General features: G+C 40.0%; 1 protein-coding gene across 8 annotated transcripts in view; it reads left to right on the forward strand.

Annotated features, from left to right (window-relative positions):
* The window catches only part of NEO1 (neogenin 1), a 188,095-nt gene that overhangs the window by 80,855 nt on the left and 79,656 nt on the right, over window positions 1-27,584 (forward strand). For all 8 annotated transcript variants that reach the window (XM_068695194.1, XM_068695196.1, XM_068695197.1 and 5 more), the window contains exon 5: window positions 3,194-3,330. In XM_068695194.1, the coding sequence (XP_068551295.1) occupies window positions 3,194-3,330 (137 nt within the window). The remainder of the gene's footprint in view (window positions 1-3,193; window positions 3,331-27,584) is intronic.

A 27,584-nucleotide genomic window follows, 5' to 3' on the forward strand; every position in this document is an offset into this window, starting at 1 on the left:
GTGTTTTTTCTCCTTGTGAAGTTGGTTAGGCACATAGTCTTGTATTTTTATTTTTAACTATGGCAATTAATGTAACATAAAATTAAGTTGTTGTTTTTTTACTGTGAGACTGTAGTTCTAAGGAGAATCTGTATAGGATCTTGTATTCTAAAAAACTCACCAGATTATTATTAATACCATACTGATGCATACTGGACCTGCCATACATGCACTTCAGCAATTTGAACGTGCATTCTGCTTTTTCAGATGGATTTCCTCTATTTGCTCAGAATGAGTAATATCTGTGCCAGTATCAGAGAAGATAGAGAATGGAAGGAAGTGGGAAAAACCACTGAAGTATGAAGCTATCAGTATAAAAATTACTTCCTTTTTTTCTAAATAAGTTCAGTCTGTTATACAGCCAGCATAATCTGATACAGAAGGCTCAAGTGGAAATGTTTTATACAGGTTGAATAGTTTTCTCCAGTTTTGCTGACTTTGAAGCTGTGATTTTTTTTTTTCCAGAAACATGTCTGGCTAAGGATCCTACTGTGTGAGGGTCTGTTAGTAAATGCAGGAGTGATTTTATGCTCTTGATGCTGCTGAAGTTGAAAAGTGAGGTTCCACTTGAAGTGGCTGCCAAGATGGATTTTCAGTTTTTGGGAGTTTCAAATATTTGGATGTTCTACTTGGAAACCCTTGCACAGCATGCAAATCACCATTCTACTAGTCTGTGCTCAGGCAGCACGTATTGTGCAACTCAATTCATATTTGTACGTGTGTATATATATATATATATATATATATGGAAGGAAATTCAAATGCAATCATCACAAGAAAATCTTATTCTAAAAAAACCAACACAGTAAATGAGATGGCTAATCTGAAAATAAACAGTTGAAAGGACCTGGAGGAATAATTATATTTTATTAACGCTGTTGAAGTAAAGCTAACTCTTCAGTGTTATTGGGCTGTTCAGTTTAGTCAAATTTTATATGATTAAGAAGTGCCCACAGAAAACTGAAACTTAGTTGTATGGTTAATCATTTTCTAAAGCGAGGAAATTGCAAAGCTAAGGTTGCACTTAAGTGTTAATTTTGTGCTGTTGTTGTATGTGTTAAAATGAAGTCTTTAGTTGTATGAACACATTCTTAATGCAGGGTTTTTTCCTTAATACCTCACATGAATATGTGATCTTTTAATTATTATATATTATTGTTTGCCAGGCACTCTGAGTGATTTGTGTTAAGTGAATTACATTTGCCCAACTCAGTGAAGGTTAAACATAGCAGAGTAATTATGGAGATTTTTCTGGTAGTAGATTCACAAAATAATCTAATTTACTGTCTGATTTTATCTGCTGTGCTTCAGCAAGACTGCGAAGAGATTAGAAGATGTTTTGGGAATGGTATTTTAAAAGGGGAAAAAAAGCCAAAACCTCAGGCTAGAACTGACTGTAGAATTTTAATAAAGGTTCACTACATATTATGTGATAATGAAATCCAGGAGAAAAAAAAAAGATGTGAGTTAGGTATCCAAAGTAGCTCAAGTAATTGTGTATTAGGAGTGTGTAACGTGGTAACTGAAGGCTGTACGGAATACATACAAAAGGCTTGAATTTGATTTTGCTGTTCCCTGACATTTGAATGATCAATCTCTGTTGTTTTTAATGACACTTTAAATTATGTTATCACTTCTATATTAAGCTGATTCTTTGTCTCCAGTGTCTGAAATCTGATTGCTTCACTCTTTTGTGGAAATGCTTTACTATCCTTGCAAAATTAAGATATATTTTTTTACTTTATTACAAAAGGAGTTTTGGTTTAAGCCCAGAAGTATTCCACAGTGAAGGCATGCGAATGGAATCACCAAGTAGTCTGATGTGATTTCTTTTCTTCCATGTGTTTAACAGCAGTGAACTTGGATCCCATTTTGGTAGACTATGGACTGTCTTCTAAATTTTCTTGAGGGAAATAATCAATTTGAATATTTTTTTTCTTTTAAAAGCATAGCCCCTGATTTAGATGGCTGAGAACTATATACACTAATTTCTACACAAAGGAGAAACACTGAAGTTTGACAAATAACTCCAATACTGACAGTAACCTCAAGTTAGTACAAGATGTGTGTAAGGACATTAAATAGAGCATTTTGCCTGCTCACCTTTCTTACAGCTCAGAATCTCAGAAAACTCTTTTTCTGAAGTAGAAAGCTGGTCAAATTCAGAATTGATAAATTCATGTAAACAGTACTGCGTGCTTCAAGTAGGTAGATCTTAGAGAATTTTCTGTTGGCTGATGTGACAATTTCTAGTAACTTTGGATTGTGTTAGCCTGCCGCCGTGCCATGTGTGTGTGACTTCACTTTTTTGGAGGCTGGCTATGGGGTAAATCAGTAGTGCAAGGCACTTGCTTAATTCACTTGCTTTTCTTTAGGCATGCTTTTAGTGCAATGTTAATGTGTCTAACATACTCTTTGCAGAATGAGCTTCATTTGCATTTTCTGTTCCCCTTAGCAGTGTTTGGAAAGCCCTTACACGTTCCTGGACTGCCAATGTCCATAAACAGACCAGGAACTTCAAGGACTGGACAGAGCATCGTTTTGAAAATTTACCTGGACAGATGAAATAAAAAATACAAGGAAGGGGAGGGAAGGAGGTGGTGCCAGCTTGACAGCTCTAGTTTGATGCTCTTTTGTACAGATTTTCCTTGTTTGAGATAGGAAAAGGATTGTCCTTGACTGTCTTTGATTACCAGTAAAGTGCCTATTTATCCTATGTAATAATTTTTCTCCTGCTCAATAATAGAAGGCTTCTGCTTCTTTCTGGCTATAACAATAATACAATAAGTATGCTTCTCTTTACTTACTGTCCTTGAACTGCTGTCAAGCGATTCCCAAAATAGTTTCATGACAAACTTCTGTTTTCCTCTTAGCTAGGACCTGTTGGCAGGTAATCCTGGAATTGAGGTAGTTATCTTACTGTAAAATCTGATGCCAAAACATGGAGCGTGACCATCTAGTTAAAAATTCCTCTCTGGAATGCTCCTTGTAAATGGCACTCAGAAATACTGCGTGTGAACGCTTAAGTTCATTTAGCCATTTCATGCAAAGGACTTGTATATGCTTCTCTGTGAACTTAAATCAGGTTTTAAATCATTTTGTCCATTTAAATCTATTTGTCCATCAATTTACCCCACTGTCCTGTTTTGCACAGCTCCGAAAGGTTTCTGTTTCTTGCGGGAGGCAGTCTGGTGATCAGTGAAGTTATGGAAGAGGATGTGGGGATGTATACCTGCATAGCAGATAATGGAAACGAGACGATTGAAGCTCAAGCAGAACTTGCAGTGCAAGGTAGGAAGAATATTTAATTTTCAGAGAGAACACATCTCTGAATTATTGTTCATAAGTTTTATTCGTGTACAATCATTTAAACACCTTGCTGCAAAAGCTCTTGAAGTTTGTCAGCTGTTTTTCTTCATGCCCCAGTTAAAAACAACAAAAAACCACCAACGTGAGTATGCTGTGGATATTGCAAGTTATGTTACTCTTACTTATTATTTGAACTGCATATGATTTCATAAATATTCAAATGAGGAATTTGCTTATATAATACACTTGAGTGTGTTTGAAAGCTGCTGTATAAGTTCACGTAATGTGAAATACTTCTTAGGTTCCTCTTTGAAATCATATGTTTTTTTATAGTCCTAAATATACTGCTGTTTTCAAGGAACTTGCCAGAAGATAAGAGCTGAGATAGTTATTTTGTAAGACCAGGTTTTATTTTGTGTGCAACTGTTTTGTTTATTCAGGAAAGCTATTTTAAATAGAGACAGCACTGAAATGTTGATAATGTTGATTTAAAAGCCTTTCATATAACCTGTGCAAATAAGATTTTTTTTAATTGGAGCTTTACATTGGTTTAAGATATTTCAGCTGGAATTTAATTGTGTGTCACATTGGTGACAGTATGCATTGTCCTTGTAAAACAACTCAATTGTCTTACAAGGGATTGTGGTACGAGAAGGTTTGTCCTCACAATAAGTCTTGAAGAGACTAAGAATAAGTAATCGTGGAGGAACTGCTAAGGAAGGCTTATCTATAGTCAAAACATTTATGGCAAAAATCTGATGTAATTTAGATTCTAATACCATGCAGTGCAATGCAAAGTTATGTTATTAGCAGAGTTCTTACTCTTTATACACTCAACAGTGTATAAAACGTTTGCCATATTTTAGTAATTGAGGTGTACTTACTTACGTTTTACATGCCTTACCTGACACTTGGGAAAAGGGCTGTGTTTCTGGTATAGAATAACTGGAAAAAATTAGCTTGGGAGAAAAAGAAATAAAGAAGGGGCTGCAAGCTTTCAAGGAGAGTTGACCAGTGAGCTGTTCAGAATTGAACGGATGAAGCCTACCTTGTTAGGAGAGTAGGATATAAAGTAAGGCTTTTATTGGTGTCTGCAGCATTTTTGCATCACAGCCATATAACCATGTCCAGTTCTGTGTAAAACTGAACACTGACAAGGTGCAACATTTGTTGGTGAACATAGCAGAGGGTGTACTGTTTTGAGAGCATGTGGTCGGTTGACACTTTTGTGCTCTTCCCTACTAGTTACCTCTAATTTAGGCTTCACCTTGTGTTTTACTGCTACCTGTTCTGGGGACTGGTGTTACTATAGCTCTGCTTTGACTTGAAGTATTTTGAAGGCAAATTCTGGTCGTGCAGCAAAAGCCATTTCTCTTATCTTGGTTCTTGGGCTGAGGAATGAAGATAGGTGCTGTGTTTTTTTCAGTACTTATGGGCTTCATGATTCATTGCACTTTATGATGGCTTAATGTATCTCGCTGTGTGCTGTGTTTAATTCAGTTCCAAATTATCAATTTTACAGAATTGGCATGAGGTTTTCAGTTTTATGGGCAATGGCAGAAATTAATATTATTAATGGTGTCATACAATTAAGCAAAGAAAATCAAAGATAGGACCAAGATTATAGCCTTAATGTAGAATATACAGCCAGGTCACTTGGGGATAAAAGTGATCTTGAGATCACTCTTTGCTACTTATCTGAACTAATGCAAGTAATTTCTTTTTTCCATTGTAACGATTTAGAATATATTCTGCCAATTCTTTTATGCTGAATTTCTCTTGTACACCCGGCACACACACAAAAAAAATTGATTTCTTTTAATGCCTCAGTATTAAAATATATTGAAGATTATACAGATTGCATTTTGGAAGTTGCGTTTCTGGTTTTATTACTTAGTTCTAATCTTACTTAATTCTACTTTACTTTGAGAGGTCACTGCAGAGAGTAATTGTATCTCTCCATTACTATAATTTGCTGAAGGGTTGAATAGTTTGAGTAACTGTTACCTGATGATTGTATCATTTTCTTCTAGAACAGAAAAATTGTCATCTCCTACCACCAACTAACTACATGATTTTGCTTAATATAGGCTTATTCTGTCATTCTTAGGAATTAGTCTGGCAGAAGTTCATACAAGAAATCTAGGACTTTGGCATTTAATTCCCATGTCTCATCTATTTTTCTGCGTCTCTTTGAAGCACCTGTGTTTTTTTTGTTTGGAGATTTCAAAAGCATAATAGAAGTAGTACTACTGCAGTCAATCTCTTTTTCTTCCCGATTAATATTTCATGATGGCAATTCAGTGAGTCATTTGTGAATCTCTACTTAGGTGTGGGTAAGATGGCATTATTTGACAGTGTTAGGACAGCTAAAGTGAAATGGCGTTCCTGCTGATGACTCTTAACTGAGATTTCCCTGCAGTGCAAGATGCCAACTGATATTTGCAGGTAGTTAGAAACAACCATTTTATCCAGTTGTAAGTTTAAATTGTGCATGGAATGAAAAGAGTGCTCGCTAATGGTTGGTCTTGGAACAAAGCAACTTTTCTCTAACCTTTCTTATGGATATGAACCCCTGGAAGCTCACATACGTTCTCCTTGATGTGATACCAGTGGCAGCAAGCTGCTGTGCATCCTCTGCTGTGGGGTGTGATGCACACCTGGCCCTCCCTGGCTGCAGAGGCGGAGTCACTGCCCTTCATCCCCCAAGGGTGGCATACCTTCTCCTGCCTCATGTCTAAATGCGTGCTGTGCTCCAGTGGTGAGGAACTGGTAAATTCTGCTGTGCTGCTTGTGCTTTTGCACAAGGGAAATGGGAGATAGCTTATTTCTAACCGCACGCAAATACATGAACTGAACAGCCCTGTAATTTCATGCCTTTCTGTTAAATTTGGCATCGTTTGAATTCAGATAAACGTTACCTTCAAGTAATGCAGTTTGCTCAGTTTTGATGACACTTGAAGATGCTATCTGTTTCCACATGCTAGGAAGTAGTCCTTTGGACAGGCTAGCCTTTGTAATTAAAAAGTGTTAGCAGAGCCTTATATTGTCCTAATATTTTTTTTTAAGTACTTGACTCTAGTTTCTTTACCTATATTGCAGAAGGACTGAACCTGAAAAAATGACTTTAACTGGAAATGATTATACAACTTAGCTATAAGGGTGTTTAAGGTTTGAGAAGTACATTCTAAAAAAAAATAAAATATAATAAATCTTTTATCCCTTTATATATTGGAGTTAGAGTTAGGCAAAATTTTTTTTTAATTCTTATTCAAAGGATGGTGGAAAATGAATGGAACATTTTGAAGACTGTTTTAAGAATATCCGTAAGCCATGCAATATAGGTCCTAAGAATACAGGAAGACATGATATTTTGCTACCGGTAGAAGTAATAATGGCACTGAAAGTGTGCTTAGTTGAGAAATCATGGACATTTCAGGAGGGGTTGGATAGAAGAAAAAACTGTTTTCTGCATAGCCTACACTTATGAGGAAGCTAAAAGAAAGGATTGTAAAGGAAGACCTGTTTTTCTCATTAATTGTGTTCTTTGTACCTTTATCTGTGGAACATCTTTGAATTTCAGCCCTCTGCTATGTCTGGATAGTCTATGCTAGGGTACAAAGATTCATTTTGAGAAATGCACAGGAATTTCAGAATGGTGAAAGTCTGAAGTTCATCTTGGAAGATGATGGTACTTTGCACAGCTTCTGTCAGCTGCAAGGAATTAATTCTGTATCTCCTGCTGAGTGACCCAAACTGTTCCGCAAGAATAGTGGGCACTGCCTCCCCATTTCTTTCCTCCTGAGGCCCTTCTGTCATCTACTGGTTCAGTTGCTGTTTGTGAGGTAACTTTATTTAACCTCAACACAGATGCTTTTAGGCTGGTTTGATTATTTTAGATCTGGAATGGGTTAGGTAGCCATTGCCTGAACAGCTCAAGGATGGATCTGTTGGAATTGTGGTTTTCTGGCATTTTATTTGAAAAGAGAGAGGTACACACTGCCTTGAAGTACAGAGGCACCTTGCAGCAAGCTCACCAGACTGCTCTGCACCAAATAGTTACAGAAAATACAGGTTTCTGGTTACATTTGTGCAGTTTGAGATTTCACGTGTCCATGATTCCTGCATCATGTTTCTGACTTGCACATTCAAGAAGTGGTTTGAACCTAGAAGAAAACATGAAATGTCCTGGGGGGAAGATCCACAGCTGGGATGATCCTAACCCCTAAAGCTTAATGCTTCTGAATCCCATCTGCATCTGAAATGGTCTTCAGGGACAGGCGTGAAACAGATAAAAGGCATATGCTGCTGTGTGCTTTTCTTCAAGTTACTCTCTGGTCCAAAACACGATGTGTGGGCATGGTCTCAGACCAAGTACCTTGTGGGTACCATTGCCAGGGTAGGGTGTTTCCTGTTAGGGTAGGCAATAACTCGCTGTCTGAAAACCTTTGGTATGATGTCAGATTTCTGTTAGCTGTGTTGACAGCGTTCTTGCCCTTCCTGTCAGCAGGAGGAACAGTGCTGGGTCCCAGCTTTATTCACAACACGTGTAATGGGTTGAGAACGCTGGAAAAATCTGTTGTGCTCTCACCAGCAATGAAAGAATCTGTAGTATTTCCGTGAGATAAGAGTGGAAAGTGGTGAAAGAAAAGTTGGGGAAACAGTAGTAAAGGTACTGAAAATGCTGTCGGCTGGCTTCTGTTCAGTCTGAATCCTGTGACTTGGAAGAGCCATAGTGGCAGTGCAATACCGGGAAGGTTATAAGTTCATTCTTCATCTGGGAAATATTTCAAATTTATTATGGTGCCCAGAGCCCCTGGGAGTTCTGTAAATACTGTGACGCGAGTTGGATCACTGTGTGAGCTTCCTGCCGCCTGTCTTGGTACTTATATTGTAGATAATGAGTTTAGGGGGAGTTTTCTCTTTGTGTTGAAATATTTACTGCAGTTAATTCTGAACTGCAAAATAATAAAACAACAAAACACAATTCCATTTTCATTTTTCCTTAAAATATTGACATGGCAGGTCTGAAGTCTTCAAAATGAATCACTGGGTACTTCCCAATTGTGTGAAAAGATTTAGAGTTGTTCATTTTTTTGTTGTCTGTATTATTACCTTTCATTGTTCTTCAGTTGTAGAAAGCTGGCTCTTCAGTCATCTAGGACAGCAACCAGTGTCTGGATACATCTTAAATATCGTGCTTTAAATGCCTTACTGTGTTGATATACCAAAATTAAAAGAAAAGTGTTATTTTAGGTATCTTTAGGGATACATTTCAGGTTGCTCACGGCAGTAGTCTGATCGCTGTCTCATCTATGCTGCTGGAGCAAATCGTATAGAGGGAAAAAAAATCATATGTAGAAGTGCTTTGATAAAATTATCAATTCTGTGCTTTGAAAAGAAATGCCTTAAATATTTTCAGTGTAGCTTAAAAGCTTTATGCTAATGAAGAATCCTTAATTCTAGCAAAAAATACATAAGGTGTTTTTCCTGCCGTGTGAGAACACCTTTCTTTGTACTTTCTGTGTAAGTGCTGGGTAGTAATTTAGATAATAAAAGAAATCCAGATAAAGTCTATATTTTGTCTAGCCAGTAGGTTTTAAATTGATAGTCAGTGACACAAATCAGATTTGAAAAGATTGTTGTGAGAGCACAGCACAAACGGTAGCTGGTTGGTGCTTGATACCAGCAGGAACGTTACACCATCGGTGCAGCACACTTAATTGCTTTGTCGGGGCAGAAACATCTGAGATGGTGACATTCAGTTTTTACACCTGGAGCAAGGCTTGGTGCACCCAGAAGAAGACCCGCATTTAGTTTTAAGGATGATTCTGCTTCTTAAGATGAATGAAATTGGAGGTCTTGTATCTTCAGGTAATCTCTGCTTTTCTTTGCCTTCTGTGGAGAGCCTGTGCGATGTTTTAGTAGGGTATGGGTATCCTGTGGTACTAATTGCATCCTGAGCCAAGTAATCGCAGTTGAGGTTTGCAGATGATTGTGCTTTGGTACTTCTCTGAAGACCAACATACCTCCTATTGTTATTGTTCTTCTCCACTTAAGACAAATAGGGTTGTGATTTAAGTCTAGACTGTCAGGCATGATTGCTTTCCCTTGAACAGCCCACCATACCCTTCTTAACATCCCACAAAACGTTGAAAAAGTATGCACAACAATTGTGGAAGGAAGAGCCTTAACATCTTACAGTGTTAGATTTGTCTTCCTAAAGATTTGTCTGATGAGATCTCATCTGCAGCAGATACTTCGAGACGAGATGAGGCCGTCCTCCTCAGGAAACCGTAGATGTTGGAAAAGCGCATTAAACCGTGTAACAGCAGAATAATACATTGGGGTGACTCTTACTTTTGCATTAAGCTTCCATTATTATTGGAAACAAATCTCAGGAAGAAATCCGAACCTACAGTGAAAATTGCTAAAACCTTTCTCATACCTTCTAGATTATCATTATTGATTTCTGTTTCTAATTAAGCTCTGTGCTGTATCTTGATAATAGGCAGCACTTCAATTACAGGTTCAGAAGATGCTGCATTAAACCTGCTGCTGTCAAAGGCTCATATTTGGGACACAGTATTCTGTCCTGGTTATCTCAAAACTCTGGCTGGGGAGGCTATTAATACTAAAAAGAATACTGAAGCTTTTTAGACATTCTTTCCTGCTGCTGAAACTGTAACATGACTTCCATTAACGATCTTTGCTCAAGTGATACAAAAGAAATACAGTCAGATGAGTCTGATGCGGAGAAGGTGTTGGAGCTAACTCAGTGTAATACTCGTCGGTATTTCTGCACTTCACCATTGTAGCTGAAAAGACTTTCTAGTAGTCCTTGCTGCTCTTCTGAAGTATGGTTTCATGCTTACGGATTTGTATAACTGTGGATTCAATGAGATAATGTGAGTATAGGTATAGTTTTCAGTCATTTCTGCCTATGTGACTGAAATTCTTGTTCAGCTGTCACATTACTAATGAAAAAGTTTTCAAGAAATACTGAGAAACACGCATGGATTTGGAAGGACAAGATTGTACTGTTGTTCTAAGACTACATCACTAGCTCAGGCTTTACCTGGAGACCAAGCATGCCCATCTAGATGTGAGAAATCATTTTTAATACTACACATAAACTTCCACAAGACTAATATGTTCCTTACATCCTGCGAAGCATCACACTTCTGTGATACTTAAAGGTGCTGTGGTCTAACTTCTGCTGCCCACCAGTATTTAGCAGGCTGAGCAGAACCCCTGTCCCAGCTCACAGCTGCTCCTCTGCAAAATCTTACTCTGTAGTTGGTGAATAGTTGCTTTTGGTGTTTTGTTTTGTTTTTTTGCATGATCTCTTTCTAAGACCAGGAGGGCTGTTTGCCCTGTTCTCCATACAATGGGGGAGGTGGCTGCCCTCGGTGCTGGTGGTGTGCATTCTAGCAGAGCCCGGCTCCTGGGGTGGGGGCGAGAGCTGGAGCACACAGGGCAGTCTCTGACACAGGACATGAAGATGAGGGCTGTGTTGGTGCCCTGTAGAGAGCTACAGCCTTCTGGCACCAGCCACCTGCAGGCCCATCAGCTGGCCTGGATGGAGGCTTTGCAGACCAGGTGCTCATTTCAGTAGTAGCTTGGGCTTGGTTGAAGCTGTTGTGCAGCAGAGGTTGAGTGTGGCATGGTCAGCTATCAGAGCACGATATCCCCCTGCTGACAGATGGGGGAGAGTTTACAAACAGGTTTTTGTGGCACCAAAGAAGCAATCTCAAAGCAGCCCTGAATGGTGAGGTGTTAGAGGGACAAAGATGAGATCCATCTGGCAAAGTGTCCGTAACCGAATTACAGTTGGGAGGTTATGCCTCAGAAGTGCACATGCAGTAGAAATGAGGTTCACCATGAACTTTAAAATAAATAATAAAAAAGCTTTGTGATTAATTTTTATATATATCAAATATAGGTAGAGAAAGAATACCATTAAGAAAGCCCAAACCAAATTATCAGTAAGCCATACAATTCACACAAATGGTTTTCCTTGTAAATGTTCTTGAGTAATCCTTGGGGATAATGAAAATGTTACTAAATTAAGCAGCAGTGGCTTAAATATCTACAGTGTAGAAACTGATATTGAACTAAGGGAATTGTAAAAGCTGGTTTCTCTTTCAGCTAGAATTTCTAAGAAATTAAGATCATATTAATGGGGGTTTGAACCAGCTGCTGCCTTATGGAAAGAAAGACATTCTACCACAGAATGGCTTTTAAAAAACTATAAGCTAAGGTTGCTATCAATAACTTTGTTGGCCTGGACCACTGGTTAGAAAGATGCACAATTTTGCTTGAGTTTCATATTTAGATGTAATTCCTCTTCTCCCAGTTCAAAATGTATTTCAATAAAGGATTGCTAAATCAGACATCTCTTTTCTGAAGTCCATTTTTCATGGGAGCTTTGAGACCAGGCTGCAGGACAGAGGGTAAAACAACAACAAATCACCAAACCTGACAGATGCTCTTTGCATCCAGGTTTAGGCCTGCGTGAGATCAGAGGCTTTCAACACAGTCCTCGACACTTTCATCCCTTTTTGGGGCAATGAGGCACTATTTAGCTAACACACACACACACAGGACAGATGGCTAAAGCAGTATGGATGTTCTTGCATTGAACACACCATCCTATTTGTCATTTCTCCCTGTTATCTGCATCAAAGGCACCCCAACTTAGCATTAGCTTGTTGTCTGTGGGTTGAGCTGGTGTCCTTATTGCTTATCTGTTGCAGAAAAGGATGTTTGCTAGGTCAGGTGCTATGCTTACAAAAGGTACAATTCTTAAGTCTAAGATGTGGACTGGTTGCAGGTCTCCAATGTTCTGAATGTGTGCTGCAACCAGCATTCTCCTGAGGTGCTGACATACTGCAAACTCTGAAAAGTGTGCTTCTCTGGGTAGAAAACTCTGCTCTGTATCCATGCCGCTTGAGTTTTAGGTAAAGGAGTTGCTTAGGACCAGGTTAAGAATGCCTGTAAGTGTGAGTGCAGACGTATTTCACAAATACAGATGTAATTTTGAAATTGTGTTTGTTCTGAGTGTTGGGAAGCAGAAGTTGGATTAGGTGAAGATGTAAGCATGCACAAGGTTGGCAGGGGTTCCAGAATCGTGCTGTTGGATTTAAATCTGAAGACTGTGATCCTTTCTGTCTGTAGGCTCTGGCTGCCTGCATTGCCAAAAGGAATCTGGGCAGGGGCACGGTGACCTACAGCTTCGAAATCCTAGGTATGAAGCTGAGGAAGCGTGGGACCCTGCCTCCTTTCCAACTAGTCCTGAGTGGGGATGGTGTTATGATCAACTCAGAGACACATCCAGGTGTTACTCTGTCCACTCTATCCATCCTTTTCTCAGCTTTGCTTTAACCTAAGTGTTTTTTCATGCTGTTGGTAATAACTCATGGCAGTTATCTTGGAACTGACTTACTCCTTCCCTCTTATTACTGAATCAGCCATGGCTGGTTGAGTAAACTCAACAAAATACCATTACATTTAGTTCTTGTTACAAAAGGCTGTGTCTGCATGAGTAGTGATTTACTACTGGAGGAGTACTGCTTACACTAAGCAAGCCAAATGTGCCTTATCTGGTGTCTGCTGTACCAGCAAAGCATTTTTTTTTTTTTCAGACCTCAGAAGGAAGAAAAGCTCAGAGAAGTACAATTGTGTCGAAAATCTACAGCCAGGGCTTCTACCCCACAGGAACCATACCTCTGAGGCAGCATAAATGCTGACAAAAATCTGTAGTGTTGGTCTTACCTTAAATAAAAGTGGGATTTACCTGGAGTAAGATTTACGACTTTGACTGTGGAGTCAGTTATGCATTGATGAAGTGTGTACCGCTGTGAATTAGGGAAGAGAGGAGCTTGCTGCAGCACAGACAGACAGTCCTGAATAAGTCAGCCTTCCTCTCCCTTTCCCTTGCTTTCATCAACTACATTTTGACTTCTTCCTTGTACTAAAATGCCAGTTTAAAATAACACAGATTTTTTTTCCAATCTTGAGAAAACATACAGTGAAACCTGCCACCTCTATTATACCTAGTTTCAGCTTGATTCTGAGCAATGTGCTTTCCTTCAGATTGCTTAACAAGGAGATTGAATTCCCTGAATTGCCATATCCTGCAGGACATGCACGGATACATGTGGCATGCTATGTAGAGCACGCTGCTAGGTCCCCTGTGACTTTGGCAGGAGGAATAATTAACGTTGGGTGGGAAGTTCACCCTCTGCACAAGTGACCTGGGGCTATAACTCATAGGTTAATGTGGGAAAGGTAAGCCAGTTGATAGCTCAGCTTTTGTTCTAAGTGCATTTGAATACTTCCTAAGGATTGAAGGATATAGTAGATACAAAATAGAGTATACTTTTTTTTTATTATTTTTATTCCCTATCAAAAGACATGACACTTAAAATTGCAATTAAAAATAAAAGCTGAAGGATTCAGTAATAATTTTGAAATTGTGTATGCCAAAGACTTTCAAGAAATTTAAATGTGTGAACTAAGAAGCTCATTAAAATGCCTTCTTCCTCTAAGTGAGAACTCTTTTTATAGAAATCATGCCCTAAATGGCAAGTATTTTCCTCTGTATATCAGGGTCATCCTTCTGTGTTTAATTGGTTGAATCAAGCTTTAAGTTTGATTCTTGGATTTATAGGTTGTCTAAGGTGTTTTTTTCATTTCAACAGACACTTGTGCGTTGTTTTTGCACCCACAAAATTTGAGATGGAATCTGAGGGTGAGTAAAATGGAAATGCTGAAGAACACCATGCATTACTTAGATAGTCTCTAGGGAGAGACCATAACATAAAGTAAAGGCATACTTTCTTTCAAGTTAATTTTCGTGGTAGTTAAGCTCACTCTCATAGTACAAGATAATTTATCTCTCTAATGGGAGGTAGATTATTGCAGTTACTAGGTGTCATCTTATAAAAAACAGAGTCCTTGGAAGGGAAGTTTATCCCAAAGTTACAAAGATGAAACAATTCTGTAATTTGTTGTAAGGAGATAGGTTATCTGTGGTGACTTGTTCCCTAAACAGTCTTGCAGTTAATTAGTTTCTCTTCGTGATGAGAATAATTTAAAAGAAAACGCCATAGAGTTCTTATTCCACAGTAAACACAACTTCTTTAGTTACAGTGTCAAGTTAAACTAAGCACAGTGTTTCACGTTCGTTGTGAAAACCTTTGAGGCAGGTGTAATTTCTGTAATAAAGGTGTTGCATGCTCTTCAGTGACACATCTGAGGCTTCCCTGCAGAAGGATGCTGGAAGGATGTTGAGCATCCTGCCTGTAAGGTGATGTGAGCAGGATGCACATGTGGAAGGAAACCAGGTGTGCAGCAAACCACTTGGTGATTAGGTAAGGGCAGGAGGATATTTTCATACTGAGAATATGAAAATCGTGATTCTTTTTTTTCTAACCAGTCCTGATTTCCAGCAGCCCTGTTAGTCTTCTTTGTTTTCAAATGATGACTCCAAGATTTCTTTTCCTATGGCCTGTTGTCCTTGCGTCCTTAGGAGGCTGGATGTTGCCACAGTGTAGTGAAAACTCGAGAGGTCAAACACGACCCCTTGGGGCTGCTACTGTCGCCTTGTTGCCATTGGTGAGCCAACCACCAGAATGTAGGCTTCCTAAAGAGGTCTCCCTATGAAAGAGTAACTGTATTGACTGCAGCGGTCATAGGCATGCAGGTTACATCTTCCAGAAAAGTACTTCTTACAAGAAAGACGTGGATCTAGGTACTCAGGGAGCAGTTCAATTAGGTAAGGCAAGGTAGCTTTTTGTAGTGATGTTGCAGAACAGGATTGTAGGGCATGTGAAAGTGTTAGGAACCTTTGAAAACAGTCATGCTTCGTGCTCTGTAATGCATCTAGCTCAAGAGCATTTTGGGCCTCCAACTTCAAATTAATTTTCTTTGTTTATTCCAATAGGGTATCTTTTAAGAAATGAATGATGCGGTTCATATTTGCAAGTCTGCCTACTGTCTTCTGAGAACCTGAGGGCAGCAATGAAGCAACAAAGGCTAAAGTGCAATTTAAAATGTCAGCCTTCTGTAATAAAAATCTCTTCTGAGATGAATTCAGCAGTTCATAGCTTCTGAGGGTTGAGTAAAGCTGTTATGGATACATTTTTAGTAAATTCAAATGTTTTGCTACACGTGTGCAATGCTTTGGGGGGAATGTTTAAAATACCATTTTGCCATTTCAGTCCCCTTCTGGGAAACAATTTTTCTTTGCCTTTTCAGTGCATGTAAAATTAATAACTTTGTTTATTGACAGTGTCACTGACAACATAGCTCTGAATTAGAGCATTTATCTGTTGCCCTCTTGCTTCCTTTAGTACATCCTGAAATGCCACATGAACCCATTTTTTAGGAAGCCATTCTGGTGAGAAAATAATGGAAAACTAGAATGCATGAGTAACATCCTGCTGCGTTCTCTTTGATGTGGAAAACACATAAGGCCCAAATAATGGTACATTAAATAATTAGCTGAAAGTTTTGTTTTGGAGACCTTTGGAGAATTTATGTGGAGTGGGAAGGAAAGAAAACCCAACAGCACTGGAGGCTTTGTGGAGATGAAAAAAGAGGTTTTGTTGTATGAGATGAGGCTAAAGAGGTTTACTGAAATGTAGTGTGTCTGTCCTGGGCATCGATCATAGATTTCCTTCCAGTCATAAACTCAATCTCAACATTGCAGGATTACTGTTCTCCTAATTCGCTTAAGTTATCATTAGTGCGCTTAACCATTGTAGGACTGATTTTTTCAGAGCTGCTAATCTCCCTGCTACTACTTTTCTTTGTGACTGGAATGGCATTGGCATTGATTTGAAGGATTACAAGCAGAAAACCGAGGATTTCAACAATTAACCTACTAACTTTGTAAAATTTAGCTGGATTGTAAGAAAGTGCAATAGCATAGAAGTAAAGATTTTAGGATGCCTCTGAGGTGGATTCCACTGAATGCTTTATCCTGTAGTACTGTTCATAAAACTCTGCATCATATTAATGATACCTTAATGTTAAACCAGTAACTTAAGTAATTGGGAAAAATAATGTGACTTCAAATCTTAGGCTCATTTGTCTCTTTGCAGAACTCAAGCTTTGTTTCCTCAGTTTGAGGTTGAATTATAATTGTTGGTTATTGTTTTCCATAGCTACCATTTTTCTGAACTTCTATTTGAAGTTGAATAGTGTTTTCCTGTTTGCCTAGAATAGCTCAGAGATGTGTAAAAACTTTGTTTGAAAAAATACTAAAGGGTATAGTCTGTTTCTGGTTGCTAGGAAGGATTATTTTCTGAAACACTGAAGTTAGAAAATTTGTTTGATGGATAAGGAGCGTATCTCAAATTCATAATGTCTTCCTTGACTTCTTAATACACCCATAACTTCCAACATAAATAACGCTAGAAATCTGAAAGGTTAATTAGAAGATGTGCTTTTGTGCATCTGATCATACAGTTTACAGCTAGATTGCCTTATTAGTTCTTCTTTTTGTATCTTTACACAGCTAAAATGTTAGGAACTGATGTTTTGCCACAAAGCCAAATGTGGTACAGCGCAGGGTTGTAGTGGCGTGGTGTTTCTGTTCAGTCATTGAGAGATGCTCCAGATCAGTCCCTCCTCTAATTCAACCCACATCTAAATTTGTAAGATTTTTATCTTTCAGTGTTGCAAAATGCTTTTTTCTTCTTAGGGTTTGCCATATGGGTTGAAATAGACTGCAAGATGCAAACAGCCAGTTCCCCTCAGGCAGGGCAGCCTGTGCTTTGGGACCGTGCTTGCTGTAATGCGGTTTGAAGAGCTTTCCTTGTGTGCTCCCTTGGCAAAGACAAGCTGGTAGAGGGCCTGTGGCTTTCGCCTTACCCTGCTGAGCAGGGTGTCAGCATTACGCCTCCTGCTGCACGGCTTTTGGGAGAGACACGAGCACAGAAATACAGAAGTGGCTGTGTTAGACCAAGTGACAGGCTCTTGTATTTGGTGTCTTGTTCCAACCAGTGTCCACAAGCAGATGGCTGAGAGAATTTATGTGGAGGGTAGAAGTACATGTTGCTTCCCTTGAGTATACAGTCTCACTCATCACTGGGGATGAGACTGATCTGGGATCTCAGACTGGGGATTTTCTGAGCCACAAGTGGCTTCTCCATTATTTAGCAATCCTCAGTAGATTTCTTTCCTATTAATCACTCTGTCCCCCAAACCCATTTAAACATCTTATATCCACAGCATCTCATGACACTGTGAGGACCAGCACCATCTTGTTTTTTTGCACCAGTCAGTGTTAACGTAGATTTATTTAGTAATTTTCTTAGCTTGCCTGGGAAAAGGTTGAAGGAATTTGTTCTTATTCCCCCCACCAGCCCATGCATGAATTTGTAGGCCTTTGTTGTATCCCTTTAGTTGTTTCCTTCAGACTGCAGTCCTAGATGTTTACTTGTTCCTTTATATGGAAGCTATTATTGAGGTGGATTGTAATTAAGGTTATTTTGGGGATTTGTAAATTAGAAGAGACTTTGATGTGAAGATAGGCCCACATGCATTGATCTGGAAATGAAGTGATTGGATAACTCTTAATTGATGTGTAGAGCAAGCCTGCAGAATTTGTGTCTTTGCAAGCTAAAAAAGGAAAAGCACAAACGCACCAGCTCTTCTTTGGTCTCGATCAGAAAAAAAATATCTTTCCTAGTAGGTGATTGCTGGGGAAATGCCTAGTTTGCAGTAGTGTGCTGTCGGAAGTTCGCATCGCACTTCTGTAGAGATGAGAGGGACCTGCCGAAGCAGTGGATCCAATCAATTATTTTTACCATTTGCAGACCTAGTTTGTTGTTGTTGTTTTACACCCCCCCCCAAGTGAACTGCACCAGTTTGTATTCATTAAGTAAACAGTTTAATCTTGGATATTATCTTGAAATCATGCTCCTTCTGCCAGCTTCTGAGTCTCCTGCACACAAACTTACTGCCCCATTGTGGAGGCTCCACAGGAAAATATTCAAAAATAAGGAACTTCAAGGCCAGGATTGTTAGCTGTCTTTAATCTGTCATCTCCTCCTTCCCACTTGTTATGGGAGGAAGTTACGAAAATCTTGAACTAAGTGTTCTTGTACTGTTTCTTGACAGGATCTTACCGCTTTGTGCAGTGCATAAGCTTCATAGTACTAATTTACTGAGAAAATATTCAATATTTGATTTTTCTTCTTATTTGGGGGATAGTACCATGATTTATTTATTGTGCTCAGCTCAAATCCATATTTATTTCTGTTTTGGTATTCAGCACCGCGGAATCTGAATCATTCATAACCACTAATGAATGTATTTTTGCACTCTGCTGAAATGAAGTGGTACGGAATCCATTTTAAAAATTGACTCAGACATAGAAAAATTAAGATGAAATGTATCCAGCTGTTTCAGTGCCCAGTTTGAGATGCTTAAGCATTGATTTTTCAGAATATGCATCTCTTAATACATCCCTTTAGAGCTGTGATTGGCGGCACAAGCTCAAGACCGGTCAGCAGCTTCCTTCCATCTCTGTCTGGCGGAAACCCAAGTGACAGGGCTGTCACCTGTCAGAAATTGGATTTGCTTGATCTCTGCCACTTAGGCAGGGAGGATAACCAAGGACACCTGTCTTCTGTGTGCCAAGCAGTGGGGGGCTCTTTGGGTTAGGGGAGCCCATGGAAATGGGAGACTTAAGTCCATTTTCTGAGGATACCTGAGGAGGAGACTGGCCTTGTTGGGCACCTCTCACCGAATTTCTTCCAGTGTTACTCTGATGTCCCAGCCTGTCCCTGAGCCGTCTCACCTGCCACGGTCATCACTGCCATTCTTCAGTCCCCTCCTCTCTCCTGGCATCCCCCTTCTGTCATGCATCAAAATAAATCCATTTTTTCCTTCACTGATCAAACTGATCTGAGCCCTTGTAGACTTAAAATTTGAGGTTTTGAAAAATGCAATTCAAGGAAGAAAATGCCTGAGGAACTTGGGCCAGGTTCATGTCTTGGCAAGTCATAAAGTTGTTACTACCAAGGCACTCGGTTGTCATTCGGTGTAGGTGGAGGCACCAGCCGTGCCTGTAACAGTAATTCAGAAAACAGCCAGACCTTTGTTCTGCATCTGGTGGAAAGGCTGGTCTCTAGCAGTCACAGAATGGTATGATGGTGGCATCGTAGTGTTTACCACTGCGTTAATTGTGGTAATCATCTTTAAAAAGTCTGTGCTACAGTAATAAATGAGTAGGGATAAATAGCGTGATAGAGCAAACACTTCACTGAAGACCAAAACCTTTGGGTCAATAAGTTTGAACTAGTGTGTCGTGACACATCTGCTTTAAACAATTGCTTTAAACTTACCTTACAGGTAGGAAAATATCCCTGTATCTGGAACAAGTATTTGTAAATGCCAGAAGTAATGTTTTTTTCATTTGCCACAGAGATCGAAGCGGTGCTGCAAATCCTTTAATTAGTCTGAATGGGGGATGCGCGTTCATGGCTTCTAGATGGAGGTGTTTTAGCAAGCTGGGGTGAAATCTGAGCAGAATCATCATCTCCCGTGGTTCTCCTGCATCTTGGCTTATGGGAGCTGGGGTGGTACAAACCTGGAAGTAGAAACTCCGAAGGTTCGGTGGTTCAGCTTTGTGCTGGAAATGGGGAACCGAGGGCCCAGAGGCTGCAGGCCTTCATCTTGCAGAGGGCTGTGCCTGCAGCCTCTTCGCCGTATGTTCTATGCGTAGAGAATTAGGGCTGTGGAATTCAATAAAATTTTCATTGCCTTTGGTACTGCTGTAAGAAATTTAAATTTTGATGAGCATTCTTGTTGTTCAGATGTTTCCATGGTACTTGGAGTAGATTCAGGGTCAAACAAGCTTGATGTCTGCTACAAGGACTGGAGAAGGAAGGCTTAGTTAGACAAAGAAATAATGAACATAGTAAATTTTTTTGCATTCCTGGTGATTAAATCAATTATTCTTAAAAAATAAAAAAATAAAATCCTGGAAATTACCTTAGGTGTGCTTTGAATGATAATCTATAATAGCTGCTGCTAAGCACTTTGGAGATGTTGTATTCTAATTTTTTTGCAATAGACAAGCTTTTACAATATGATCTGCTTATCTTAATGCAGAAATGTCATCTCTTCTGTTTGTCCTGAGCTCTTCCTTAATTGTAAAGTTCATCACTGATAACAGCATGCTAATTCCAGAGTGTATGTTCAGAAGTTTTTTCAGCGTGTCCATACACAAAGGCTAGGCTCAATGCTAACAAAAGGAAATAAATGTTTGGTATTTAAAATTAAATATTGGGTTTTACTACATGGACAGGAGGAGAGATGAGAAGTGCAGATGGTATTGAGGCAGCATCTACTGAACGTAACAAACTCCTCACGTAAAAGGCAACATAATTCAGATAAGTTTAAGGGGGAAGCGTGTGTGCGGAGAGTCTAAATCAAAAAACCACCTAAAGAAAAATCATCAGTGTCAGACTGAAACAGGAGGTGCAGAATTGGAAGCAAGCTTTCCCTTGGAAGAAAGGACACCAAACAATGTGCCATTGCTTGTCTGGATTCAGTAAGGGCTCAGCTGTGGGGGAGAGCTGCCTGCTGCCCCCCTCCTGCCCCTGACAGCTGGGGCCTGGCACTGCCCTGCAGGGTCTTCTAGGCAGGACCCCTGCATCAGGTGCCACCTTCTGTCTCTCCTGCTGCTTCTGGTGCAATGATAGTCTCATGCTGCTCCGTGACCTATGCTGGGGTTTACCGTACTTTGTTCCTGCTTGCTGTGTCCTCCTGGCTGTGGTTCATCGCACTCAGCCTCTGCCCAGCTTTTGCACAGAGCCAAACTCTGCTAGTCCTGTGTCCTTCCCCTGTGTGGTCCTGCTGACACCTCCCAAGTACAGGTTTTGTCACACATTCACTTGTATTTCACAGACTGAGGCTACAACTAGGGCAGGGGAGCTTCTGCCAAGTTCTGCTCCCTAGCTCAAATGGTTTAGGAATTGTTGCCACATTCCATCCCCTCATCTACTGACAGACCCTTTACATCCTTATTTTGCTACTGCTTCTAACAGCTGCTGTAATGGGATGTTCCCAGGCACTGACCCTTTCCAGAAGTGTCCTCACACAGGGCAGCCTCCGTGTTTTTAGGGATTTTGTCTCCACGGGCTTGCCAGTAGTATTGGCCTCCATTTTTTTTAAGGGAAATTTACAGAATAGAGAAAATTCATGCAAAACAAAAAACACCTCTACTATTACTTGCCCTTTTGGCTAATATTTACAAATTTTACATGTAATTTTCTTTCACATTCATCTGCACTACCTTGCAAACAGGCTGCCAGGCAGCACAGCATGCCCATACCCGGCTTTTCTACTGTTCCAAAGGAAACCTTTGCTAGCTGTGCTGCTTTCCCAGTTTCATTCCTTCACTTATTTGTATACACCTTGACCAACTGTGGTGGCCAATGATGGAGCCAAGTGCTCCCAGGGCCCCAGCTGGGCATCTCAGGTGGGATGGGGCTCCTTAAGGGTGGTTTCTTTCTATATGAACAAGGTGCATCCTAGGACAAGGCAGCACACTTAAATGCATGCACTTGAGCTGTCCCCAAAGCTATCAGAACCTGTCTGGGACCTCAGGAGCTATCTGAGGCTGGTCTGTGTTCTTCACCCATTTGTGTCGCGGGGGAGTCGCATCACACACCATGACACTGCAAAACTCAGTTTCTTAAGTGAGTCAAGTGTGGGATGAGGGAAGAATTTCACCTGCGCTTTTCGTGCATGTCTCATCAACTCCAAACACCAATCTAGTATGGTTGAGCATGGCAAGAAGCAACGTGGGAGCAGTGTTTGCCAAGAGGAAGCGTTCTGTGCTGGAGCTTGATTTGGAAACTCAGGAATAGGTTTTGTTCTTGATTCCAAGCAGCGCATGTGACTTGATTCAGAAGTTTACTGTCTGTTTTCCTGTAACTGTGTTCATAACAGACTTTATTATGTTTACAGGACCAGTAGAAACCCTAAGTCCTAAAGAAGCACTGAATTGTAAAAATAAAATAAACTGAAAGATGTGGGGGGGGGGCGATAAGTGCGGTAAGAGAAAGCTGACTGAAAACAAGATCCAAAGGCACAGTCAAAAAGGTGAAGCTTGGAAAGCGGCGTGGCAGTCATTTAAGGAGCTGTGCGAAGCTCACAGTGAATGCCTGACACCTGTCAGAAATGATACTGGAAAGACAAAAACCAAAAAACCACTGACCCTGAAATCTGTTAACAGCATGGTAAAGAAAAACATTTTTCTCACATCTACATGCAAGTAAAATAATACAAAGCTTTTGAGGAACCATTTGTTAATAACACAGAAATCTCTCATACCTTATTGCGAAGCCTGTCAGAGACGGGAAGTCTGCCAGAGAAGGCGCAGGGTCAGCAGATGACTGAACATGAAGGGAAAGGGGTGAGAAGATGGCCTGAAGCGAAGTGAGTTCTTGAATTCTTCGTGGAGTTGGAAGCTGCTGCTTTTTTTTTTTTTTCCCCTCCCTTTTAGAACGAGTGTGCTTGTTGGAGGACCTACCTGCAACTGCCGAGCTAGCGAAATACATTTCAAAGCAAATCCACAAAGTGAACAGTAGCGAATCATCCGGACCAGATGGCATTCACTCCACATTTCTCAAGGAGTTTAAGTGTGAAATCCTGAGTGTGGTGTGTAACCTATCACTTAAGTTGGCTAGGCAGTCTGAAAAAATCAGACTAAAGATATTTGGTCAACATGACATCACTTTTTTAAGAGTCTGTTGGGGGATCTCTGGGAAACTGTGGCCAAGGTAATCTGGCATTTAGACTGGTTAAATTGATGGAAATAGAAAAAAACGTATAGTGTTGCTGGACATATTGAGGTACAGTGTAGTGGAAACCGTGTATATTTTGGGAGAAAAGTCTCACCTGACTGCTGAGATTTGCTGAGAAATTGGGGATATTCAGGCTGGTGGATGTGCGCTCCTCCATTTGCAACTCTTCTGCCAGTCTTGCTGAGAGTCTCAGACAATGGTGCTGTGTAGGAAGAGGGAATGACCTCGTGTAGATGAAAGAAAATCAGTAAGGATGTTGAACAGACAGAAAATCTGAGTGGGACCGGGGGCTTCTGTTCACCAGTGGGGCCGGGTTTGCACTGTTCAGCATTTTTGTAAGCGATCTGAAAAGAGGGCTGTAAGGTGACAAACGTTGCTGCTGGCTCTGAGCAGACTGGGGTTGTAGGAATGAGTGCTGACTGTGGGGTCAGCTGTAGAAATGCCTCGTTGTGCAAGAAACAATGAAGCAGTAAAACAGCAGGTGAAGTTCAGTGTGCTATAAAGCAGCACGTTCGGTTAAATGCGGTTCAAACTCTGCTTGTATGGCAGTGGTCTCTGACCTGCCTGGTTTTGCACAGGCATCAAATATTGAGGTTGTAATATGTAGGTCTTTGGAAAAGGTAGGCTTTTAAAAAACAAATTAAATGTTCGGACTTACTAGGAAAGGAATAGGCATCTAAATAGAAAAATCCTTGTGGCACTGACTAAATCTGTGATGGTCTTATATATTGAATGCTGCAAGCAGTTTTGGTTCCCTTGCTGCTCGAATGTAGTAAAGCTGTTAGATTTGGTAAAGCTGAAGAAGGTATGGGGAATGTAACAAGGATGATCAAAGACACATGCAATGTCAAAAACTGTTCTTTTCCGTAAAATCCTGAGTGCCGTGGGGAAAGCAAATAGGGAATGAATGCTTGGTTCCCTTTGGTTGCCTGAACCACGAGACATCGCACGGCTGATTAACTCAAAGACATGCAAAAACCTGTGAATTTTCTTAGGGAGTGTCGATGAAGTTTGCAACTTGATGCTGTGAGTACTGGGGCTGCTGAAAACTTACCTGGGTCCAGAAAGAAACAAGGGCAGGCAAGGGACCAGCAAATAAAAAGGTTTCTCTTCTTTCTCAGGAACTCCCTCATCCAGGGATTGCTAGACACTGGGAGAATGAATGGAGATGTATTTATTGCTTTTATGCTTTCACTCCTCGCACAATTCTCTCCTTGATGCCTGCAGTTGGCTGCCGCTTGGCGCTGTGCAACCTTCCCTGTGTTTCTTTGTTGCTGGATATGTCCTGCTGATAAGCAACCTTTGTTCGCAGGTTATCAGGGTAGGGTGACTTTGAAAGCCCTGCGAAGCAGATGCTCCATCTGCAGATACTGCTTAGATAAGGGAGTTGTATTTTTTAAACACTTCCTGCTCTTGCTGAACAGATCAGCTGACAATTACAGCCAATTTTTATGCTTATCTTTGTATAGATAGGATTAAGAGACGTGTGGATGATGTTGCAATCTTGCCACAGCTTTAATGCCAGCATGCAATTAGGGTACTGAATTGGTCTGCAACTGCTAAGGCACCCCACAAGTCAAAACCATAATAAAACTACTGTTAGTGTATAGGGCACGCTCAGAGCACTCACCGTATGTTTCTGCACCTGGAAAACTTCCCAGACAATTCTATTTGCGGGTATGTATATACATAACCTCTAATTGTCTGCTCTCCAAATTCATGTGCTGAGCTAACGTCTCACAGCCTTTAATGATAGTTCCTCTGCAGTCCTGTATATGCACAAGTTCAGAACAGTTATATATAAAGATAGTTTTTGATTTTACTAAAGCTCATACTGAGAAGAACCCCTTTCCGTATCAGATTGGAGACTGAACAATTAATTGTTTTATCATTTTTAGAGTAGGGCAAGAACGTAGGGAGAATGACAAATACATCTGATTTTTCCTTTTTTTTTTTTTTTCTTTTTTTTTTTTCAGGGAGTATTTATGTATTAAGCTCTCTTACCTATTTGAGGTCTCCGATTTTATTACTGCTTAATCTTGCCTTTGCTCAAATAACCAAAACCAGGGCTTCCATTTTTCTTTTAGAGCCAATTTTCTGAGTCATTGATCATTTGCAGAGCTTTCTTGTAAATCAGAGTCTGTGTTTTCCTTGAAATGTGGTGCTCGAATAACATCGCCGGCTGAAGATTACTGGGTGTTGGATGGAAAAGGAATCTCAGGAGGTGTAGGCTGCAGCTTCTTGTATGATTACTTTTTTTTCATACCAGTAGGATACTGGGAGTCGTGTTCAGGTCATGGTCATGTTTATGATCTCTGGCAAAATTCTTATTTCTAAGACCTTTTCCTACCATTGCTATCATGTCGTATTCCGTAAATGTCCAGTTTAATATGTCTCCCTGAAGAAGAAATACGTATTTATTGACTTTTATCCTGATATTGTTATTTTCCTTTTCTAGTTGATTAGGAAATTTTTTCATTATAATGTATACTCTTCACCCTCATCTGATTTCTTGGTGGTTGTAATATTGTGTGTTTTCTGCTTCCAAATATTTATGTAGGGACTGGCCTCTGAAGAGCATTTCATACTTTAAATGTAAAATATTTGTTTTCAAATCAATTCGAATGCAGTCAGGCCACCCGCTGCCATCCCCCAGCCACAGAAATCCAGGTCGTGGATGCTTCAGTGGTTGTGGATGAAGCCATAAAGCACCAGCCCCTTCTGCATGAGCAAGAGCTTAGAACATATTGAGGGCTCAGCCTTGCCATTTCAGCTGGTGGGCAGAATCTCACTAGTTTAGGGTAGCTTCCCAGAGGCTGCACTTAGAGAAAAATGCTGCCTCTTTCTCTGCTTCATCTGTTAAAGAAGCAGCAGAGAACTCACACTGGTAAGCATCCCACAGACAGTGAACTGTTGACCTACTGGTACGTTAGCTTTAATTGTCTAAAACATAATAAAACCATCAGTGGTTTACTTGTTAAAAGCAGACACGTGAAGTCATTATCTCACAAGGTAAGAGGAAGTAATACTGTGTCACTGCATCAGAAACTTTCATCCTCTGACTGCAGTTCCTGTGCATAAACTGGAACTTTGGGTTTTGTGCAATAGAAATGCTGCGCATGTACTAGTTTACATTTTTATAATCTTTTTTTTTGTCTTGGTACACTGATTTTTTTATATTCATTTGACAGTTTTCTATTCTGTGGCTATTTCTCTAAAAAGTTCCATTTTGTCAGCTTTTGTTTGCTGTGCAAATTTCCAACTGCATATTAAGTGTGTTTTAAGGACGTGTCAGCCCTGCTCAGAGGTTGGGAAGACTTCTGACTTTCCTGAGGCATTGTTTTGGTTTTAAATCTTTTTTTTTTTTTTTTAAATAAAGTACTTATCTCCGTATACCTTTGTTGTTCTTAAGAAAGAAGATTATAATTCCCTAGTTCTCTTGAAAGTGTAATTTCCTTTCCTTCTATGATATACATGAAGGAAACCAACTAATTTGTACAACTAGAAGATACAATTAAAAGCTAATTGAAACTTCTCCTCTGTATTGGTAATAATGGCAGGAGCTGGAGGATGTCATGTTGTTTTGGGGCAGAATCAAAATTTTGGAAAAAGACATATTTAGAAGGCCAATAGGCTTCCGAAGTGATTACACTTTGATACCACAAAGCAGAAGATGTATTCATAGACTTAGGTGAATATAAGACATAGCTGAGTGGACTGCTCTCTCCTTAATGGTTTAATGTTATAATTTATCCTTAATTTCTTTAATTTCATTGTTTGCATTGTGGTACTTAAATAGTTTGCTTTTGTTTGTAACATAATGGCTCTGCTCCGTGGGTGCTCCTAAGCACTACGCTAATGCAAATAACGTAAAACCTTCTCATCTAAGTCTGTGTCATGGCAACTGGCTGACAGAAATTAGTTGGTTTCAGCTAACTGACCAAGGAAATTGCTATTAGTTTAAATAAAATGCACTCTGTATGTAACTCAGACATTCCTCTGTGGTTAGCATTGAAAAGCTGAGCTATCCCAGGCAGTGAAATGGGTCCTGTAGTCTGAGCTAGAGGTGGACCTGTCCCCTAAAGCAGCCTCTGCTTGGGGAATTTAAAACAAAATGTTCAAAGATTTTGAAATCCTGTACAATGTCTCATTAAAACAGAAGGCTGCTGTCTGCGGAAGCGTGAGATGCTTTGCCATTTGGCAGGTAGATTTGGAGAAAATGTTCTGTACTGCAGTGATACAGTGAGCATTTTAATATTGATTCAAGGCGTGATTGAAGGATTAACAGTGTGATCATCACGCTCCAGAGTTATACCCTACCTATAAACAAACTTTCAGTTGTTAAAATTAAGTTTAATGTTGTAAGGATCCTAAAGAAGGATTTGTAACATAGCCTAGTAG

The sequence above is a fragment of the Anas acuta genome, chromosome 12, assembly GCF_963932015.1.
Source record: "Anas acuta chromosome 12, bAnaAcu1.1, whole genome shotgun sequence".
Lineage (NCBI taxonomy): Eukaryota > Metazoa > Chordata > Aves > Anseriformes > Anatidae > Anas > Anas acuta.